This window comes from Poecilia latipinna, unplaced genomic scaffold (genome assembly GCF_001443285.1).
Source record: "Poecilia latipinna isolate Pla-1442-1.1 unplaced genomic scaffold, P_latipinna-1.0 Scaffold1164, whole genome shotgun sequence".
Taxonomy (NCBI): Eukaryota; Metazoa; Chordata; class Actinopteri; order Cyprinodontiformes; family Poeciliidae; genus Poecilia; species Poecilia latipinna.
In genome coordinates this window covers 180,527-202,015 of record NW_015113780.1, presented here as the reverse complement: position 1 = coordinate 202,015, position 21,489 = coordinate 180,527, and the positions used below count along the sequence as shown (strand labels likewise).

At 39.0% G+C, this 21,489-nt stretch overlaps 3 protein-coding genes across 4 annotated transcripts in view; all 3 read left to right on the top strand.

Annotated features, from left to right (window-relative positions):
- The first annotated feature begins 129 nt into the window (after window positions 1-129).
- On the top strand, window positions 130-5,533 carry LOC106960186 (kinesin-like protein KIF1A). Its single transcript, XM_015053155.1, has 10 exons — window positions 130-285; window positions 395-456; window positions 586-731; window positions 1,310-1,498; window positions 1,595-1,666; window positions 2,757-2,866; window positions 3,085-3,204; window positions 3,323-3,515; window positions 3,605-3,723; window positions 4,855-5,533. Exons 1-10 carry the CDS (start codon window positions 152-154, stop codon window positions 4,910-4,912), a joined length of 1,203 nt encoding a protein of 400 aa, XP_014908641.1. The 5' UTR covers window positions 130-151; the 3' UTR covers window positions 4,913-5,533.
- Window positions 5,534-7,834: 2,301 nt separating this feature from the next.
- Window positions 7,835-14,936, top strand: LOC106960184 (espin-like protein). The gene is made up of 6 exons (XM_015053152.1): window positions 7,835-8,790; window positions 9,969-10,878; window positions 11,119-11,251; window positions 11,972-12,090; window positions 12,377-12,556; window positions 13,251-14,936. The coding sequence occupies exons 2-6, from the start codon at window positions 10,864-10,866 to the stop codon at window positions 14,835-14,837; spliced, it is 2,034 nt and encodes a 677-aa protein (XP_014908638.1). The 5' UTR covers window positions 7,835-8,790; window positions 9,969-10,863; the 3' UTR covers window positions 14,838-14,936.
- A 1,031-nt stretch (window positions 14,937-15,967) lies between these two features.
- LOC106960187 (ras-related protein Rab-6B-like) overlaps window positions 15,968-21,489 on the top strand; it is a 10,974-nt gene continuing 5,452 nt past the window's right edge. The window contains exons 1-6 of one of the 2 annotated variants that reach the window (XM_015053156.1): window positions 15,968-16,197; window positions 19,452-19,510; window positions 19,938-19,991; window positions 20,488-20,593; window positions 20,675-20,786; window positions 20,932-21,025. In XM_015053156.1, the coding sequence (XP_014908642.1) occupies window positions 16,128-16,197; window positions 19,452-19,510; window positions 19,938-19,991; window positions 20,488-20,593; window positions 20,675-20,786; window positions 20,932-21,025 (495 nt within the window). In that variant the 5' untranslated portion in view covers window positions 15,968-16,127. The other variant, XM_015053157.1, reaches the window with a different exon arrangement.

The window sequence follows — 21,489 nt, the reverse complement described above, 5'->3', positions numbered from 1 at the left end:
TTCAAATAAAGTGTTACCCATTTTTCTTACTGCAGGTATTAGTGCTATCACTAATAACTTCACTAGCAGCACTTGCTAGCAGCATTTCTTTATTACTGACTACTTTTTTTGTTCCCATTAATTTTTTTCATTAATTATCCTACCCCTCCAGATGGAGAACTGCACTCAGCCGACAGTTATCACCAAAGATTTCTGCGTGGTGTTTTACTCCCGTGACACAAAGCTTCCAGCCTCCCGATCCATCAGGAACTTCTTCAGCACCGGCTGCCTCAGGCCCTCAGAGAGGTACGTATCCACGGATAACCGGTCCAGGTTACCTGATGGTCTCATAAACGGCGTCTGGGAATCACGTCTTAAATGCTGACTTTTTTTTTTTTTTCCCCCCCCTTCTCAGTAATCGTGTCACTGGAGTTTATGAGGTCACTCTCTGCCACGTTGCAGACAACGGAAGTCCAGGTGATGAAAGATTAAATTAAGAAAGTTATCCGTGCAAAAGAAAAAATATATATTTTTCATATGATTTATATACTTTTTTAAAACATTTTTAGTACTGAAATCCTCTTCTCTGTCAATTCCCTTTGTCAGGAATGCAGCGTCGTCGCAGGCGTGTCCTTGACACCTCTGTGGCCTACGTGCGAGGAGAGGAGAACCTGGCGGGTTGGAGACCCCGCAGCGACAGCCTCATCCTTGACCACCAGTGGGAGCTGGAGAAGCTCAGCTTACTGCAGGAGGTCCGTTTTAACACACAATAAGAAAATTAAAAAAAAGAAAAATGGGAAATGTCTAACATTTCTTTAATCCCATTACATTTAGTATTTTCCAACACTCTATGACTGTTTAACATCAGTCTGTGGTACATAGCTTGTACTGAAAAGCTGAATTAGAAGTAGAAAATTATACAAATTGGGCACATTTTATTTGAAAGAGGGAGTATTTTGCTACATATGCAAATTTAGTAACTAATATTTTTGGTGGCAATATCCTCAGTCGAACACCCCACTCATCTTATTATATTTCATATTTAATAATTACAGGATTTTAACATGATTGTGACATTTCATTAAAGGTACACTTTCCGTATTTATCTTTCCTGATATATTGTGCAACTAAATATATTCATAAAGAACTAGTTAAAAAAAAAAGAAAAAACGCAAACTGAACATGAATCCAGCAGCTAGGTTTAGATATTGAAAGAATGCTTTTTTTTAATATGTTAATAGCAGTTGATTACAAGTAAACTTTTTTTAAATACTGTATAAATTCACCTGCAATTAGCTGTTTTTTCTTTGTTTGTTTGTTTTGGTTTTAGGTGGAGAAAACCAGGCATTACCTCCTGCTGAGGGAAAAGCTCGAGGCAACTCTGCAGGCAGGGCAGGACGCGCTTTACAAGAGCGGCGACATTTGTGACTTTGCAAAGAGCCCCGTCCTCAGCAGCAGTCCGAGCAGCAGCCCCGCTCCTGACAGCCCCAACCAGAGGCAGAGGGAGCTAGCTGCTAAGGTGACTGCTAAAGCTTAATGTTTGCCCCCTGTTTTGCTCCGGTCTTTGTGCATCCCGTTGCTTATCGAATGCCGTTTTTTACTGTCTTTTGCGCAGTGTCTGCGCCTGCTGATGCACACGTTCAACAGAGAGTACAGCCAGGTGAGCAGCAGTGCCAGTGAAAGCAAGGTGAGCCCCAGCCTAGGCCCTCTAACCTGACCCATTAGTTTGATCTTTACTAAATATTTAAACTTTAAAAACTGTTGGTGTCTAATCACTATCAGCTAATGTGTTTGCATCCATCGTTCACACTTGCTTTTAGAGAGATATTTAGCGATTTTTTATTTTATTTTAACACTTGACTTAGCTACAGTTAATATACTTACCTCTCCTAAAGGAACATTTTATAACATTTTATTTGCGTCTAGCAGAGAAAGGAGCCAGACTGAGTAACTCATGTTTTACAACATAAGTTACTAATGTGAGACGTCCCGGTTAAATTACTGGACTTCTGCTGTGACCAGTTTTATCAAGCCAGTGTGGTTTGTTTAATTGTGAATTATAGTTATTATTTTTGGTCAGGATTCTTACCACACCCATGTGCTTTGCGCTCATCACCATCAGAAAACAAACAAAACAAACGAATAAATAAAGGCAACGCATTTCCAGCAGCAGTTCAAGCGAAACCTTTATCCTGAACTTTTACACCAAGGCGCTTTGCATGTGGTTGTGATTAACTTTGTCATTAGCCAAACCACATCTGCAGCTTACTTGAATAAACGAGGCAGTCCATTGGAACAGTGCCATTAGGGTCTTGGGATGTTAAAGGTGCTTGAATGTGCAGATCAGAAATCTCCTCACAGCAAACGAGTCAGATTTGAAGATTAAATATGGTTTCATAAAACCATGTCTTCATGACTTTTTTTCTAATTCATCCCCTTGTCTGTTCCCCTAACTTCATCCATAAATAAACTCCCTCTTTACACACTCTGAGGTCTCCACTAACACACTAATGTGACAAAGCTGCATTCTTACAAGACGGGGCTCTTAGATATACAGATTCACATTCCAGTGGTGGTTCTTATGTACATTATAAAGAGCGACAAAAAAATACTGATCTAGATGTTCTCTGAATGCATGTCTCTGTTGTCCTTGTTTAAATGTTTGCTGATATGTTTTGTCTCTATCTGCATTTGTCCCTCCTTTTGTTGCGATTCCTTGTTTTCCCTCGTGTGTGTGCGTGTGTGTGTGTATGTGTGTGTGTGTGGCCGATTTTCAGCTTTCAGAAATGTCTGCGTCACTCATGAGGGACTCGTCCTCCTCTGGCCTGAGCACACTGACTCCCTCCTCTACTTGCCCCTCATTGGTCGATGGCCATTTTGACATCCGGTAAGTAAAATCCAGTTTTTCAACCCTTTGGAATGAAGAAGTTTAGTTTCAGTGTTGGTTTATTTAATAAAATGATCTATTTTTGTAAATGTGGTTTTTCATATGATTTATTTTGGATGTTTGAAAGAATTCAGTTATTCTAGACTAAAATATGCTACGACTGATCTTAAAACGATCTAGAGGTGCTAGGCTAGGTTTTCAACCTGCTGTTCGTGCAGGCTCACCGAACCGAGCTCAGGAGCATCGACACCGGACCTGGACCCGTTCAGCCCAGTGGACAGAAAGAAAGCTCTGAGAGGATACACCTTTGTTCCTGACATACAAGAGATTCGCGTCAGGTGGGCAAAACAATCAGGTTTCAATTCTGTGTCACTGTGGAAAATATTCAAATTGCGTTTATTAAAACAGTGAGCACATTTTATGAAAACATGCTGATTTTCTTCTTTGTCCATCCAGCCCCATCGTGTCAAAGAAGGGCTACCTGCATTTCTTGGAGCCCCACAGCAGCGGCTGGGTGAGGCGCTATGTGGTCGTGCGCAGACCCTACGTCTACCTGTACCGCAGCGAGAGGGACAACGTGGAGAGGGCTGTCATCAACCTGTCCTCAGCTAAAGTGGAATACAGTGAAGATAAACAGACATTACTCCGGGTATGCGTCAACGTTTCTTCGGCAACAGAGATTAGCTGTTACAGAAGATGAACTTAAGTAACCACTGACCACGTATGTTACGTCTGCAGACCCCTAACACGTTTGCGGTGTGCACTGAGCATCGTGGGATACTGCTGCAGGCCGCCAACGACAAAGAGATGCATGACTGGCTGTACGCCTTTAACCCTCTGCTAGCTGGTACCATCAGGTAGGTGGTGGTGCTAGAGTTAAGTTATATCTTAAGCCATCTGGCAAGTTTTATCAGTTTCTTTGAAAGGATTCCTGTATATCACTCTAAAAATTCTAGAATTGCACCAATAAGATCATTTTGGTTTGATTTGATCTGATTATACTTATTTTGCCTTGTTTAAAAATGTTTTCCAAGACCTTGAATATAAATACAAAATGGGAAATAGTCTCTTCAAGCCTCCTTATCTTGACTGGTGATTATTATTTAATTAATTAATTACTGTACAATAGACTTTTACTATTATATTAAAACTATAAATATATTACCATGCTAAACTATCTTTTAGCATCTTCTGGTGGTGATTAGTGAGCTCAGTACAGTTAAAATAGTTATCATTTTAAAAACAGATGTTTATGTTTGTATATTCTTGAAAGAATGTAGCTCTTACCTTCATCTTAATCTGAGATTTCTAAATGGCTGCCAGCATTTTCAAAACCAGCATAGTTTTGAGAATGACTGTGCAATCGGAGTAACTTTGCTGTACTTAACACTCTTGTTATCTGCTGAATGTCTAGCTTTCTCTCACTTTTTCACAGCCTGGCATCCAGTTTCCTTTTAAATAACTTTCTGCTTCTCGTTGTTTCTGTCAAATTTATTTTAAGCAACAGATTCATACCATAAATTAGCGAAATGAGTAGCTTTCTGTTTATGGAACAACATCCACCAGACAGTGCTGATGTTAGCGCAACCTGGATCTATTAGGAAAAAAACCCCCAAAAAAACCGATGGGCTTTATGAGTCTCCAGCCTGTGGCATGTCTGCATGTCCCTCTTGGTCCTCTTGTTATCCATGAAAGTGAGCTAGAAAGAGAATCTGTTTGGGTTTTCTTTCTAGCTCCTAAACTCAAAGCTATACACAAAGGATTTATGGAAAAAAAAAATGTATGTAGCTTATTTTGCCTTATTTACCTTAATTAATGGAAAGTTATTGTAAGTCCATTTTAGTCAGTACTAAAATTTTTGTAATTTTTATTAAAACATATAAACATTTCCTTGAACTCATTGGACATTAACCAGTAAAAATATTCCTTTATGTAATTTGCCAACATGATACACATAAGGTGCCACTCTGCTTTCTTTCTTCCTTTAGGTCCAAGCTCTCCAGGAGAAAGTCAGTCCAGTCGCTCCCGGCTGCTCAGCGGATCTAACAGGTGAACCAGCCTCGAGGAACAACAAACAGCAAAAGAACAAACAATCTCAAAAGCTCGCGTCAGCGTTCTCCTCTAATAAACACAAACCTGATAGCAAATGTCTCCATAGATACGATGACCAGCCCTGTCTCAAGAATAACTCGATTACTCTGTCGAGAACCCGACCTTGGTCTGTTTTTGCAGTCGCCTCCTCCAGCCTTGCATGATATGCTCCCTTTTGACCTTTAGAAGAGTTTACAAGGAAAACTAACAACGCGAACCTGATTATTAACTTTGTTTTTCTGATGGACGTTTGGGGCTTGTTCTGAGTAGTTTCAGTGTACTCGTAGGAATAGGTTATCCGTAAGACTACCCCGTTTCCTGTAAAAAGATATGTGACCAGTTCCTCTTTTATCATTACTAAAAATAGGTACTTGTAGTAAACCAGACATTTACCACTTACTGCATCAGAAAGGCAAAAGGAAAGCATCAACCTGAATTCTTCTCTGTGTAGACCTGTGTACAGTGTGGGGATGATAGCTTCATATACGTCATACATATACTGTAAAATACCTCAGTTTGGATCTGCTTGATGCAGCATGAAATTCTTCACTGCAGAAACATCAGATGGCAAAGAGGAAAAACAAACTACTGTTCCTCGTTATTTTAGCTCAAAAGTAGCATGAGAAGGTACCTGAAAGGGCGAGGGGACGTTCTTCCTGTGTTGGTCTCATTGAATAATTTTGTGAAAACTGGATTCATTGGCTCAACTAAGGCGAAAATAATTCACTATAAGGAGAGATAACTTTTGTCCTTGCCTGGCATTTTGGTATGTCTTTGTTTATTTCAAGCTATTGTATATTTTCTGCACTGTTATTTATTTTGTGACAAGACCGCTGTTTTGTTGCATGGCACTTTATAGTCTTTATTGAATTAATGCATTTTTTTTTTTACTGTTTTATTTTAACCAAAGCACCGTTCTGTGTCATATTCTATTGCGCGTATGTGTCAGCCGGTATATTACTTTACAATGCACTTTCTATGTTGAAAATTTCACTTTGTGAAGAAAATTGATTAAAACATAAATATCACCCTGAGGCTTACAAAGAAAAATAATCAACCAAATCAGGGTTGCCATTTCCCTGAACGAAGATCATCACAGCCTGAGCTTCATAAAATGTGGTTTTGTCACCTGTGAAGATGAGTAAGCGACATAGATTTTATGGTTTTTTTAAAATTTATTTTCAAGCTCGTTATATCTTTTTATTAAAGCTTCATATATAATAAGAGAAAAAAACAACTCATCAGTTTGCCCTTTTACTTGGGTAAGTCACAGAGGTTCCCTCTTTAGGGAACACTGACCTCATGATTTCCAGTTTCTATTTCACCTACAAATAAGTATCCATAAATAAAAACAGAGCAAAGCACTTATTTTCTCAATTAGAGCTGCAACACAGACTAAAATGACATATTTGGTGTAAAAACTCGGACCTTTGATTGGTTGAGAGCATGTTGCACCGTGTAGTGCCTCCTTTTCTTCACCCCATTCTCTCTACTTATTCCCTCTCAGCTTTAAATAGCGATGCTGAAGCTAATTACAAGTGATAAAAAAAAAAGAAGTTTTTTTCATGATTTACGTCAATGTTTTTGGGGGGTACATATTATCGAAGAACCCTGAAGCACTGTAAAAGTTTTGCCTTTATAAGTAGACTCGTTAGTTTTTGATCGACATTATGGATTAAACACTTTTAACCTATCGTAGACGGAGACTTGTGGCAGAATGTGGGACAGTATGATTAGCTGTCTGTCGCAATGAATTTCAGGTCCAGAGATTCTTTACCGTTGGTGATACGCTCCTGTATTTTACCAAGATGGCCCAAAATATTACTTTGAACGTGTCGGTGAAGGACAGATTTAGATGCGACAGAAAGCATAATAGGTCGACATAAAGCATCTTTCCCATCTTTCCCAGTCGTCCATTTGCTTTCCTTTTGTCCTGCCAGGACCAGATTGTGGGTAAACTTGACTTCTAGTCAGCAAACAAGTGAGTCTGTGTGCCACAGGTCAACCAACCTGTTGAGCAATGCAGCCTAACGCTGTGACAGTTGTCTGCCTCGTCATGTTTTATAATATCGCATGTATAAAACACACTGTCTGGCATTTAATATTTGGGACATCTTGGTATAATCATTTTGTTTGGGGTTTTTTCTTCGTTATCTGGTGATAGATGGAACTGATGCGAAGTTTTAACAAAATTGTATGAACAGAATGTTTGTTAGACCTGTTTGGCACTTGTGCACAATGCATCTTTATTTATTAGTTTTATTGTTATTAACCTATTTTTTAAATTGAAAACCATGATTTGTTTTCAATTCTGTTGTGGTCATAATCTTAAAAAAAAAAAGAAAAAAAAAAGATTAAAACTCTTTTTGCTTCCCGCAGACAAAGTACCATCGCAGTTCAAACAACCATTTATTTTTCAAGCAGGTGGTTTGCGTTGCTTCAAGTCCAAAAAGTGCAAGACTTTCACGTACAAAGTTCTGAGATCGAAGCAGTAATTGTTTAAATGACATATGAGTTGATTGTTTATTATCTGGCTTTGCTTTATCTGTCACAGTTGAGGATCGAAGCATGCTGGTCCTGTTTTCTTCACTGGATCTTGTCCTTCTCTCCTGCCTTACAGCTCGCTAATGACAACAGCTTTCCACTCCCGAAGTGCTGCTTGTAAAGTATCGTCATTCATGATTCCCGTAACAATTAACTGGAAACCTTCCTCTCGGCTCTGTCTTGTATATAAACTGAGATTTCCGTGTTGGGTCTTATCGCACAGACGGTATTAACTCCTTTTTTCCTCTGTGTATCATCAAATTGTCTCCTGCTTTGTCAAGTGTCCCGGCAGAGTGAGGAATAGTGAGGAGGGGTTTGTTTTGTACCCGTTTGCTCAGTGTGGATGAGGTCTTCGTGTTAAAAGTTGGGGGGACGGTTCAGGAATTTTTTTTTTACTCTTGCTCGGCGTCACTTGACAGAAGCAGGTCTCAGCCTAAACACAGTTTATCTTTTGAGTGTTCTGGAGTTCTTTCTCATGTCTGTGAACACATAACGGCAATTGTCAAAGAAATAAGGCAAACAAATAAATAAATGAGTGTTGAAACTTATGCACAATTTGTGTGTTGTTGTGTGTTTTATACATTTTGTGAGTTTGTATTGCTCAAGCTTATTGAAGGTACAGGATTGGGAAACTTTTAAATATTTCGCCTCTATAGTTGCTCACAGATTAGGATTGGGTCCCTTTTACTTAAAGTAGATTCTCCAATAAAACGAATATTGAAATATTATTGAAATAACAAAAAAAAAAAGATTTAAATGTCATTTATGTGTCCCCAGTCAAAAAATGGCTTACATATTTTTAAATATAAAATTCCCTGATTTGTATTAGAAGTCCTGAAATTCTTTTTAGCAGATTATGTTATACCACACTAATATTTTTAATATGACTGTGTTTTCATTAGAAAATCATGATAATTAACAGAACTTAAAGGCTTGAAAAGATCAATTAATGTGTAATTAATCTATTTAACTTATTTCAATTAGTCCCAAACAAATTAACTTTCCTATAGCACAAACATATAAAATCATCTTTGTTTTCAGGTTGTCAAACAAAATGTCTTAAACCTCGAACGTCTCTAAATGATTGTGTTTGGGCGGACAGACTGACCCTGTTAATGGATAATGGCTCTTCTCGTGTGTGTTGCGTAACAGTTTGTGCTGTTCTTCCGGGTGGACACATGGGCTAAGCCTTTGTGAGGCGTTCTCTCTGCAGGACTTCTATTATTGATTACATTATCATCATGTTCTCTCTGCTGCAACACAGTAACACTAAAGTCCCATTAACAGAGGTAAGAAAACGCGGGCTTGATACAAAGAGGCCCCAGTCAGAGGCAGAGGCCGTTGCCTCTCACATTTCTCTTCCTGCGTTTGTCTCAACATCCTATGTACACACACACTGTACTGTTTTACAGTGACGGCACATTTTTGAGTAAGTTTAATTATGGCAGTGGGTAAATCAGATCTGATAAAAGAAAAAAAGTTTGAAACAACAGAAATTTTTTTTAATTGTGATGACAGTGAAAGAGAGAAAAGAGGACAAGAGTAACTAAGCTCTGTAACTGAGTCATTACTTAATGAGTTCTGTGCAAACTTCTTCATCCATCTGTTAATTTTTGAACATTTACTTTCAAAGTTCAAAGTATTTCTTGTAACCCTTTGAAATATTATCTAGCAGTGAACCTTACACTTAGAGGCTCTTTATAAATTGCACAATGGGACATTTGACACAGTCACGTCTGCTGACTCTTGCAGCTGACTTTTTTTTTTTTTTTAAATCTGACCATTTTGAGATCTATTTATTTTTAAAGATGATATTTTGACCCATGAATCATTCAGGCATAAGATAAGTATTGTTTTTATAATTGAAAATCTAGGAAAGAACAATTTTACTATATACACCATTATGAGCAGACTGCCACAACGACACAAACTGCTTCCAATTCTTTAGCTGAATATCTGAATAATATTAGATATATTCGGTTTGTCTCACCTGCAACAGTATTTTAGTGATAATTATATGATTCTATGTACTGGAAAGTATAAGGACCGGACAGCAGGGTTACAAAATACCCTCCAAAGGCCTCAGAAGAACTGTGGTAGTTTTGGGTACCACAATTATTTTTACTTAGAAAATGTACAAGATAGAAATATTAATACAACAAATATTTGTATCCAATACATAATTTCTGGTGATGCGCCGCTGTCCTTCAGTTCATCGTTATCGTGACCCACAAAATGGTGCCCATGGCTTTGTGATTCTCAGACTAGTGCCAGTAGGGGTCGCCAAATCGACACAAACCAACTGCAAGTGTTGGGGAAAGACATACTACCACCTTTAAGGGGCATGCTGCACTAATCATGTACCCTCTACACACACACACACTTACACCTGATGGTGTGTGTTCAGTACTCTACAGCATTTTGTCCCCCACATACATTCACAGAGCTATCGTTTCTATACCTCCAGGTCCCAGTCATCCTATCCCACTGCTTTAATTATGCACACTCAGAGGGCCCCCCTGTCTGAGGTTTGGATCCAGGTGATGCTGCTCACTGGCTTTATTGGTTCTGGGCTTCTACAAGGTAAAGAGCGAGACGTGTGTGTTTTCTTCTCTTGTGTTTTCAGCTGAATGTTTCTCTTGTCAGTGCTGTTGGCATCCTCATTACGCTGCAGAGGAGCAAAATGTAAGTGTGAGTAGAATTTTGCTTACAATTATCAGAGGAATGTTTGTAATATTGCTTATCGTTTTTGAATTTTGGATCAATTAAAGGTGAGACTTTTCTAAAAAAAAAAAAAAATAGTTACCTAAGTTGCTATTTAAAGAGGTTTCTTTAAGACAACTATGTAACGTAGCTTTTCTAAATTATCAAATTACTCTGCTTTATTAATCATTGTAATACAGGAAACTTGCACTGAGAAATTCATTAAAATTATATAAAGCACTAACACTGTAATACACACAGCTGCCAGAATAATGCAGTTCAACATGTGGATAAATCAAAACATGGCTTGAAATAGATAATATGTTTGAATTCAGTATTCAAAGCAGTGTCTCAGTTGCTCCAACAGGCTTTCTCCTGCACTCTGCTGGGGGCTACTATACATCCACTGCCCAGGGTCCAGTTTCACCACTTCCTGTCTCAGTTTCGAGCACTACAGCCTATGTGTTTACATTAACTCAGTGTGTGTTTGCTATTAGACAACGTTCATCTCCTGGCTGATTGTTGTGAAGCCGTGTCTCATTTCTGCAGCATTTCCTTATTCTCATGTTATATTGGTCTCTTTTGTCTTTTCAAAAGAGGGGCTGCTGCTTCCTGGATCTGCCAGAGTGTGAGATAGGAGGAGGAGAAGAAGAAGAAGAATGGAGAACAATAAGGTGACCATCGATCTGAAATAAAAACCACCTCAGTGGAAGGAAAATGAAATGCTTTAAGAACAGGATAAATAGTTGCATTTGATGGAGCCGCTAATTGCTACATTGCGTTGAAGATTAACACTCAAGTAAGGTAGCATTAAAGGAAGATTTTGGAACCAGAACATATTGAAACAAAAGCTGCATGTTGGTTTGGCTGTCCTTTAGAGCATTGCTCATGCCTGCTGTGTGTCTCCCCAGCAGCCAGTGAAGGAGGTTCTCCCCCTGCCTCGCCACCCCACCCCACTTCCTGTGACCTCCACCTCTCCGACCCCTGCTGCCTCCTCGAAAAAACACCCTACAGGGTCCATGCAGCAGGTTCAACTGGCCTCCTCAGGTAATGAGGCCAGAGATATCGCTATGCTACTGCCAGACTACAACTACAAGTTTCATTGGATTTTATTTGAATTTTAATACAAAGAAGTTATTTTTTTAAGTGAGGGGGAGACATAATTTTCTTTTTTTTTTTCCTCTACAAATAAAAATCTGAAAGTATGGCATACTCATAAACTCTGGTACACATAAATAAAATCAATTGCAACCGGTTATTTTCAGAACTCGCCTAATTAAGTCTGTCTTTGTGATTTCATAGCTTTTCATCGTGATGTTTTTGAGGCTTCGGTCAAGCCGCAAAAGCATCACGACAAGCAAGGGACACACTACCCACATCAGTGGTGAAACTGTGGGGACGTTTAAATCTGTGTTGGATTGTAAATTAATATAATTTTTCAACATCTCACATGGAACTGCTTAAAAAATAGGAAGAGTATAGTATGTGTCCAAACATACCAATAAATGGTTGCCCACTCAAGGCTGGGAAAGGTAAGCGTTAATCAAAGACACAGTGAAGGGGTCTACAGTAACTCTGGAGAAGCTACAGAAATCCACAGCTCAGCTCAGAAATCTGACTTTGATACAACAATGAAAGGAAATGTGAAATTATATAATTTTAAATATGTTGTTCACACATTTCAAAACAGACTTTCACTCATTGCTCTAAGCCACATTGGTAAAACCATATGATTTGACCTTTCACCTTTGTTGTATTTGCTTACAGTGGTGACATCCTTCAATCACCTGAGGCCTCCAGAGAGAGACCTCACGCCGATGTCTCGGATGAAGCCTATTAAATCGCTGAAGCATGCCGGCTTAACTGCAGTCTTCACCGGGCAAACTGTGAGTCATGTGGCGCAGCCCTCCAAGTGAACATTACACCCTCCTAAAAAGTTCAAATCATCCTGAATAAAAAAAATATATATATCCTCTTGCCAGAAGAATCGCAATTACTTAATTACAAAGATAAAAACAGTGTTCGGCAATTTAAGCGATTAAAAGGCGCCTGCAAATGCAATGAAATCAAATGGATAAACTGCAGTTTGTCAAAAATTGAAATATCTTATGCATGGCTAGATATCCGGACATCAGTGGCGTCACTCTGTATTGTGTCATTGAAAACCAATAGTGGCTTGACAGCGAGGAGGTGCAGGAGGAGGTACCAAGTGTCAACATGATCTTGGCTGACATTGACTCGCTGGTGCCAACCCACGATGAAACTGGACGCCCCATACCAGAATGGAAACGGCAGGTGATGGTTCGGCAGCTCCAGGTCAGGATGCAAGATGAAGAGGTAGAGGAGGCACAGGTACTCCTTCATTATTTTGTGTGGAAAAAAAAACAACAAAAAAACAAAACAGAACACATTGTTTTAGAAAGAAAACAACCAATAATGTGAATATCCAAATAATAATGTAAATGCTTTTTAGTTTGACAATCCTCGAAAGATGAGATGTTTTTTAATGCAAGCAGCCCCAGAGAGAGCGATGTTTATATAGATTTTGAGTGAAACATATTAATGGTTTTCTGTCCAGTTTTGATAACGTTGAGAGAAACGACAGAAAAATTACTATTTGGAAAACCACACGGACTTTGGAGGTCTGAAACTATCGAGCTTGAAAAAAATAGCAAAACTCTATGAACTCTGCACATAATATGCTTTATCAACCTTCTTTTTCATTGTGGATGAGTCACTGTTGCTTCTAATCCCTTTGATGGAAATTTTACATATGGACTTATTGTGCTGGTGGCTTCCAATCACAGTCTTTCAATGCTGAAATTCACAGATCTCACATTCTTTAACAAAACAGTGTGCATAACACCTGAATTTAATGATTTGGATGTTTGATCCAATACTTTTGTCAAAGTAATGTATGTCATCAGATGTTAAACCTCATTATTATCATCTGTACTTTTGTGCAAAATGCTAAACTTTTATTTAAAAACAAATAATCATGCATCAGAATTGTGAATTATTTTTTTATTGTTTTGGTTTTTTACAGAATATGTTGAATGGCTACATGCCACTGGATTCCTGGAAATACTCCCAGACTCACAACGCCATCTTAGGGCCCTTTGGTGAACTCCTAAAAGAGGAAGATCTGGTTTTCTTGCAGCAGCAAATTGAGTCTGTTTCTCTGCAGAAACGTTGCCAGGCTTATGAGTTAGAGTTGACCAGGCTAACCGAGGAGTTAAAGGCAATCTTGCCTGATCCTATCGTTAATATTTCCCTCAACAAGGAGATTCTACAAAGAATGGACTCTGAGGGAAAAATACCCTTGACTCTACCCGTCTGGTGCGATCGTGTCTCAGAGATTGTCAAGAACATGTCTCTGCTGGTGGCCAATCTGACTAAAACACAGAGAAAAGAAAGCGAGTGGGGGTCGGTGGGAGGAATGGTCGAAGGCATGAAGAGTTTGCAAGAAAATATAATTGCCTCTGAAATTGATTTGGACTCGAGATTGATGCAAGAAAAGGAGTCTGCACCTGCGGAGACATCCAGTGGATGTAGGATACCCCATATTGGGATGGCGTCTGCTTTCAGCCATCGCTTGGAGAGCAGCAGCTGCAATAGAGAAAAGAGAGAGAAGGTGGAGAGGGAGATCCAGCAGTCTGGTGTGTCAGTGAAAAACCTCAGGTCCAACTTTGAGGGTCAGATTGGAAGCATTTATCCCTTTGCTGGGGTTGTACATGGAGCACAGCGGCTGAAGGGCAAGAATTGGGTTGGACCATCAGCAGGAAGCAGTGATGACGTGAACACACTCCTTAGTCATGGCGCCATTAAAACCTGTGGAGCTGTGATGGAGACCACCAGCTTAAGGAAAGAGCGGATAGTTGTGTTATTCCTGAGTCACTGGAAAAAGTCTGCATATGCCATCTCAATGAGAGCAGCAAGACAGAGACAAGAAAAACCTGCAGCATCAGGGAAAGTGGCTACAGCTCAGCTGAAACAGAAACCCCACTCTCTGTTCCGGTTCTGCCAGCAACGAGGTGCCGTGGACAAAATGTTAAACTCCTGGAAGAATAAGCTGGCGTTAAAGTACACTCCAAAATCCCAGTTGGTCTCCTCACAAAGTTCATGTAACTCCCACTTTACCTACTCCCCAGAGCAGTTCCTGCCAGAAACCGATGGAGTCTCAATGAGTCACGACAGCTTGACCCTCGACCTCTTCATGCTGGGTTATTTCCACATCTTAGAACAAGACCTGTCTGCTGAGGAGAGGAAGATGAGACATCTCCTCTGCTTTGAGGTTTTTGACCATGTCAGCTTCTTCCCCTGGGAGAAGGTGCGGGATTTCCACAAGGCCGTTCTCCAGGAAATTCAGTCTGGGAGGCGGCAGTGGAGCGACGGCTTTGAAGACCTCAAACATCAATTCTTCGGCGAATCGACACCGTGTCGCTGCCAGTCGTCACTGGTGCCAGACTTTAAACCTGTACCCAAGGTTATAGTCCAAAATGCAACTCCAGATGAGAGCGGTAGTGACGCGGACGTTTCCTGTTTCAATAATGAAGATATATGCAAATATATTGATCGCAGTTTTGCTTTCTGGAAAGAGAAAGAGGCAGAATTGTTTGACTTTGAACACTGAGCTAAAGTTTGATGGGGAGTATGTTTGGACAAAATGACATTGAAGAGCTTGCTTTAGATGGATCCTAAATAAAACACAGAGAAAGTATTGTTGATGATCAGTTATTGCAAACAAAAATACTTCAGTATTTTGAAGAACCTTCACCAATTCTGGAAATAGAGAAAATGCGTTTGAATTTTAGATTTTTAAACACTAAATGTCTACAGATGTCCAAGGTTTCCAACTGCAGTTTTGTTGAACACAATAAACCCTTTCATGCATAGCTGTCACTGCAGTGGATAGTTATCTTAAAGGCATTTTCTTGTATTTCACGTTGATTTTTATGCACACGGACCACAAAAGTGGACACCAATAAATCATACAATACACTATCAACTACTGGCCAACCACTGTTAAGTGCAAAAAAAATATTTATTAAATCTAATGTGGCAGACAAACAAAAAAGCTACTCAGGAATATCCACTACTTCTACTTTAGAGGACTCTTGCAGGTAAAAAAAAAAAGGTGATATTATGTAACCCCTATTAATTAATTTTAGTGATGTATTTTCCAAATAACAACTTTGTATTTGGAGAAAACTACAACTAATCACCTCGTAAAAAATTGTAGATTTTTTTTTTTTTTTTACAAAATTTGTTCACTCAACTTTTTTATGCCTTAAGAAAATAAAAATAATAAATTGGAAAAAAAAATCCTGACATAAAGGATCATAATTCATGCATGGAAGGGTTAACTAAGATTATATCCCTAATTATATCACTTATCACAGCAAATAAAAACACGGCATTTAAGATACAAGACCAATACAGAACGATACTTTTAAGCACAGAAAGGTTGTCTTAATCAAAAATGTGTTTGCTGTCTACTTAGAGATTCTTATTTTAAAAAAGGAAGGCCATGATTTTAACTTGATACATGAATTCAGAGCCAATTAGCTCATTTATATTGGGGCAGACGACTATGTCAACTGGATTTTAATTTCTATCGATGACGTTTTACCGTCACCGTGTCTGTTCGTTACGTTTCCATCTCGAGGAAGGAAAATCATCTCTGAATACGAACGGAAAGGTGAGGGATTTGAAAGAGGTGAGGTCGCGCATGCGCAAACGCTACCTAAACTGACAGGACGACGCTGAGCTGCATTCCCACCATTCTGTGAGGAGAGGAGGATCCTCCTGCGCACCCATAGCCGAGAGAGAGAGAGAGACGCAGGCCGATAAAGAAGAACAATATACATAAAATACATATTTAAAAAAAAAAAATCTAAGTTAGACTTTTTAATCTGCCGCCATGTCAGCCGGAGGAGATTTGGGGAATCCCCTGAGGAAATTTAAACTCGTGTTTTTGGGAGAGCAAAGCGGTGAGTCAGTGATCGGTGAGAGGTTTGGACGTCGAACATGTGTGTGTGCATGACGAAGAATACGTATATAATCATATTTTTTGACATGTTAAAGAGGTTAAATTGAATCCAGAAGATGTTGGCCTGGGTGTATGTGATGCCGATGTTAGTGCTGGCAGCATCAGTGGGACCAGGATAATTTGATTAACGGAAGACAAAAAGAAGAAGAAGAAAAAAAGCCGCATACGCGTAAATTCAACTTATACATCAGGAAATGTGATTGCGAATGAGCGGATGTGTATTGTCGCAAAAGCTCCTAACTCGTATCATAGCAGGCGAAATGAATGGGGATGTTTTGATGTGCTGCAGTGACCGTGAAATATCTTCCTTATCGTTTCCCTTTTTTTAATCTCCAATCCCTTTTCCTGACATCCCACATGATTGTTGCATGAAAACATTTCAAATATCTCCCCTTGGTCAGTTTTCTGTATTTTTAGATAGGGTAACAAACAGTCTCCCATGTGTCAGTTCGGGACACACCCTAGACTGCCGATGTCTGTAGCATCTCCAAAGCACGCAGTCTCTTGCTCTGTCCCATAAATTATCCCAGAAAAACAAGAAAGGCTTGACATCGCTGAAAGATTATACTGCGTTATCAATAATCCTTTCTTTTAGGGTAAGAAGGTCTGTGATTTCATGCGATGGGATAAATTCACAAGAAGAAGATCAATAAAGGTTTAGTGCCTGAAGACATGCTCAGATATTAGGCACCAAAAAGGGGCAAAAAAAAAAAAAAAAAAAAAAGTCGATATCCTATAAAAACAACAATGATAAAGAAAGGATAACCAGATCTGATGTGACAGTAGGTCTGTGATTTCTTAGTGTGTTTGTGTGTGTGTGTGTGTGTGTACGTGTGTGTGTGTACGTGTGTGTCTGTTTTATTTCTGTGGGAGAGTGTGTCGACTAAAAGCATCTGTGTGAGTGTGTGTTTGTGTGGCCTGTACTGCAATGTTTGCTGTCCATGGTGCTGAAGACAGGCCTGGTGTGGTCTATCGCTTCAATAAGGCTTCAAGGCTGGAGTGTTAAGGAGGCCTGCTGGACATATACGCTTTCCATCCACACTTGTGTGCAGATGTGACATAAAATCTTCCTGTGGATTGATGTAAATGAGCATGGGGAGCACAAGGCCCACTTTGGTCCATTTATTTATGTTCCTAAATATCTTAATTGAGATTAGTTCATTTCAGTTCACTTATTTGATCTATATAATGTCACTTCACAACGAATGTAAACTCAGGACAAAAAAAAAAAAAAAAATTTAGTTCACACCCAGAAATCATACTCCTAGAACTCAGTTATATAGACATGTTCAATAAGAAGCATTCCTTTATTTGATCTCCATGATAAAACACAGTCCAATGAAAATCCATTATGCCAATTGGTAAAATATTACAGAAACCCTGATTACATCTTGTACACGTGACTTGACTACAGTCCTTCATCTGTTTGGCAACATCGAGTTTCATGTGGCAAATCCTGCTAGAGCAGCACCATGCCAAATAGCAATCATCATTGCAATATCAGTAAGCACAATTTGGATGCAATATTTTCTATCTGTTGTGCATCAAAACTTTGCTTTCCTATGTGAATGGCCCTTCAGATAGCGCAGTAAGGAAAATGTAGTTTACATCCAATTAATATTGTTGTTATAATTATCAGCAATAACATTTCAGTGTCACATTTTCCTGATGCAGGCCTAATGTTGTTTCCTCCTCTGGCTGCTTTATAAATTGCTGTCTCAGAAACAATTAGACGATCAGAGTGTTAAGTAACTATAAACATGATTTATTAAAATGTCAAAGAAGAGGTACATTTTAAATTTAATTTCCATTAGCCTTGAGACAGTGATTTGGCCCTGTGGTGCAAGGATGCAGTAAGTACGGCTGAACGCCCAAATCACCTTTTGTTAAGACTTGAAATTAGCAATCACTTTGCTGTCAGATTTATGCAGAGTAAAATTTTCTATGCAGCATGTGACTATGTTTATTCTACATCTCCGTTAAATGATGTTTAAGGGGTAGTTATTCCCTTGTTTATTTGTACACTGCTTATATATTTTAGAAGTAGTAGTAGATTTTCTTGTTAGTTTTATTCATTTTCTTAAAGCAGAGGTGCCCAAGTTCAGTCCATCAGCTCTACCATGCTGTAACCTGTAGGCGCCTCCCTTCTCCAACACACCTGAATCAATTGAATGGCTCATTACCAGGCCTCTGCAGGGCTAGAATGCTGATGAGCCATTTAATTCAGGTGTGTCGGAGAAAATTGCAGAAGTCAAACAGTTTGCCTCCCTTACTTAATGTTTTCCTTCATTGTTAGAATATTGACCATTTGAATTTGTCATTTTTTTTTTCGCTTTGTAGGTTGGATTGCTTGGTACATGTTTTTTTTTCAGGATCTCAGCCAATCGGATTCTTCCAGAAAGTTCCTAAAAGGCTGACCAGATGGGGGTCTACTTAAAATATTCACATGGCAAAATAAAACAAGAAACAAAAGCAGAATTTCAGGAGTTTTGTTACTCTGTGGCCATATTTAGGGGAGTAAGGAATAAGAAACCTGAAGCGAATAATGAACTAAAAATATCAGCATGCTATGAAGGGCAACAAAACAAATAAAGTACTTTTGTTGAAATAAAGAGGGGTAGGAGGTAGCCGACCACCAGGAGGGCTGTCTGCCGTAGGATAATTTGTGTGGCTCATATACTAACACCTTACCTTGCTGATGTTATGTACTCTCTTTGACAGCTAACTATTTAAGGCAATTTACTCTGATCTACTCACAGTCTCCCCCAGAGCTGCACAATGTATTCAGCATCTTCATTTTCACATTTGTAAACGTCAACTTTGATCCAATATCATGCAGGCCATTATCCTGCCATGCATACTCTGTGTCCATGGTGCAGTGTATGCATAACATGGTCTAGTAGGATGGACTTAATCATTCTTTTTGCCCACGTGATATAGATCTCATTAAATGGAAGGATAAAGTTCAAGGAAAGGGGTGGATGAGAAAGGGAAGAAAAGGACGACAAAGTGTGTTAATCGCAGACCCGCTTATTTTAATTTTTTATTTTTTTCTGAGAAACCATTTCAAATGTTAGATATTCTGCTCCTGACACAGCTTTCGTAGAACAACTCCATTTGAAGAAATAGTTTGATTAAACATTTCACTGAGTGTTTCAGCTAACAAAACCGACTTCTGTGTGTTTTTGGTTTCAGTGGGGAAAACATCTCTCATCACCAGATTCATGTATGACAGTTTTGACAACACGTATCAGGTGAGGCTCAGAGCTCAAACACGCACGTGTAACATGTGAATGAACCTGTTAGGAAGTATTGATTGAGTAGATAGATCTGGTCAGTAAGTGCACTTCAGTATTGAATGATTGGGAAATTTGTTTGCGCAGGAATAACACTAATAAGTGTTATTGAACTAAAATGTAAACTGTGAACTAATGAATCATATTAACGGCATTGTGACTCAACAGATTTGTCATAATACAATCAAGTATTTTTTTTAATAATAACCAAACTAAATGTAATAAATTGCATCATAGCACTATGAGTTTTCTTTTTTTTTTGTTTGTTTGTTTGTTTGTTTGTTTGTTTGCTCGGTTGATTATTTCTGTAGATACATAAAAATGACTTTGCTTAGAGCAGTAAATTGTTTAAACACTCAGTTTTTCGCCCTTTCTTTTCTCACAGGCGACCATTGGAATTGACTTCCTCTCAAAGACCATGTACCTGGAAGACCGGACAGTAGGAAATTCTGATGTTCATTCTGGAACCTGCATGTAGAAACATTGCACTTTTAGGGTCTCAGTACGCCAATGTCATTGAATGTCCTATAGCTTCCGCTGTGTTTTGACTAATCTTTGATTTGATTTGCTTAATCGCTGCTCTCTTTATGCTCTAACATGATTATCTGAAGGTTTTTTCTCCTAGTAAGAGCTTTGGAACATTTTTTTTTCCCTTGCAATAAGCTGTAGTCATGGATCATCTTCTTTAACTTGTGCAAATGCTATTTCTGTCGCGGGATATTATCCCCTTCCAGCCTGCATGAGCTGATATGGGCTTATCCCGCAGAAAAAAAAAAAAAAAAAAAAAAAAACCTTTACTTGTGTTTAGCTTGTGTGAAGTTTAACAGTTTATGTACAAACAGCTCTTGAGAGTGTGCATGTGTGCGTGTGTGTGTGTGCGTGCGCGCGTGTGTGCGTGTGTGTGTGTCTGTGTGTGTGTGTGTGTTCAAATTCAGGTAAGGCTGCAGCTGTGGGACACAGCTGGACAGGAGCGTTTCAGGAGCCTCATTCCCAGCTACATTCGGGACTCTACAGTGGCGGTGGTCGTCTATGACATTACAAGTGAGTCCACATTGAGCCCTTTCTTTTTTTAAATAACTAAGTGTTTTTGCACACTCTAAATTGACGCATCGATCTCCACAGATGTAAATTCGTTCCAGCAGACCTGCAAATGGATTGACGACGTCAGGACGGAGAGAGGAAGTGATGTAATCATCATGCTCGTGGGCAACAAGACAGATCTGGAGGAGAAGAGGTAAGCACTCTGTTTTGTACTCAACTCCAACATTTAATTGCTGCTTAAAAAAAACCAAAAAAAAAACAAGGCTGTTGAAAGCAACACGTCAGAACTGAATGAATCAGCCTCAGATGTCGAGTCTGGCTGGATTTCCCCCCCGCAGGCAAATCACGATCGAGGAAGGAGAGCAGAGAGCCAAGGAGTTGAACGTCATGTTTATCGAGACCAGTGCCAAGACAGGCTCCAATGTCAAACAGGTGATCCTGGCTGTTTCACCGTATTTTTTATTTTTTTTTACCGCATTTATGGTGCAACTTTGAAGCAAATTGACAGGCAAAGACAATTATAGTATTTTATATAGATGTAATTGATGATAAATAGCAACAATGTCTGATGTCTCAAAAATCTATTAAGATGTAGACAAAACTAAATAATGGACAAGATGTATCAGCCAATAAAAGTCTATATATCTTTAACCCTTTAAAACAACAATGACTCGTCACCATTTGTTTTAGTTGTGTTTGTATTTGCTTTAATTTCATGAAAATTAGAGCAAAAGAAGAGGAAAAAGTGCAGTTTTAATGGATGCCCTACAAAACAAATCTTCCTGAAATGAATGCTAAACAATATTATTTCTAATGCTAAAATTTACATTTTTACTCTATTCAGAAAGATCCTAGGCTGGGATTCGAACCCAGGGACCTTTTTTTCTAATAGTGCA

Bases quoted from the DNA above. Each gene is read 5' to 3' on its own strand.
- LOC106960186 (XM_015053155.1), top strand. From the start codon at position 152: ATGGAGAACTGCACTCAGCCGACAGTTATCACCAAAGATTTCTGCGTG. The intron at 286-394 runs GTACGTATCCAC...CCCCCTTCTCAG, and splicing joins TGCCTCAGGCCCTCAGAGAG to TAATCGTGTCACTGGAGTTT. The intron at 1,667-2,756 runs GTGAGCCCCAGC...GCCGATTTTCAG, and splicing joins GCAGTGCCAGTGAAAGCAAG to CTTTCAGAAATGTCTGCGTC.
- LOC106960184 (XM_015053152.1), top strand. The intron at 11,252-11,971 runs GTAATGAGGCCA...ATTTGCTTACAG, and splicing joins GGTTCAACTGGCCTCCTCAG to TGGTGACATCCTTCAATCAC. The intron at 12,091-12,376 runs GTGAGTCATGTG...GAAAACCAATAG, and splicing joins CAGTCTTCACCGGGCAAACT to TGGCTTGACAGCGAGGAGGT.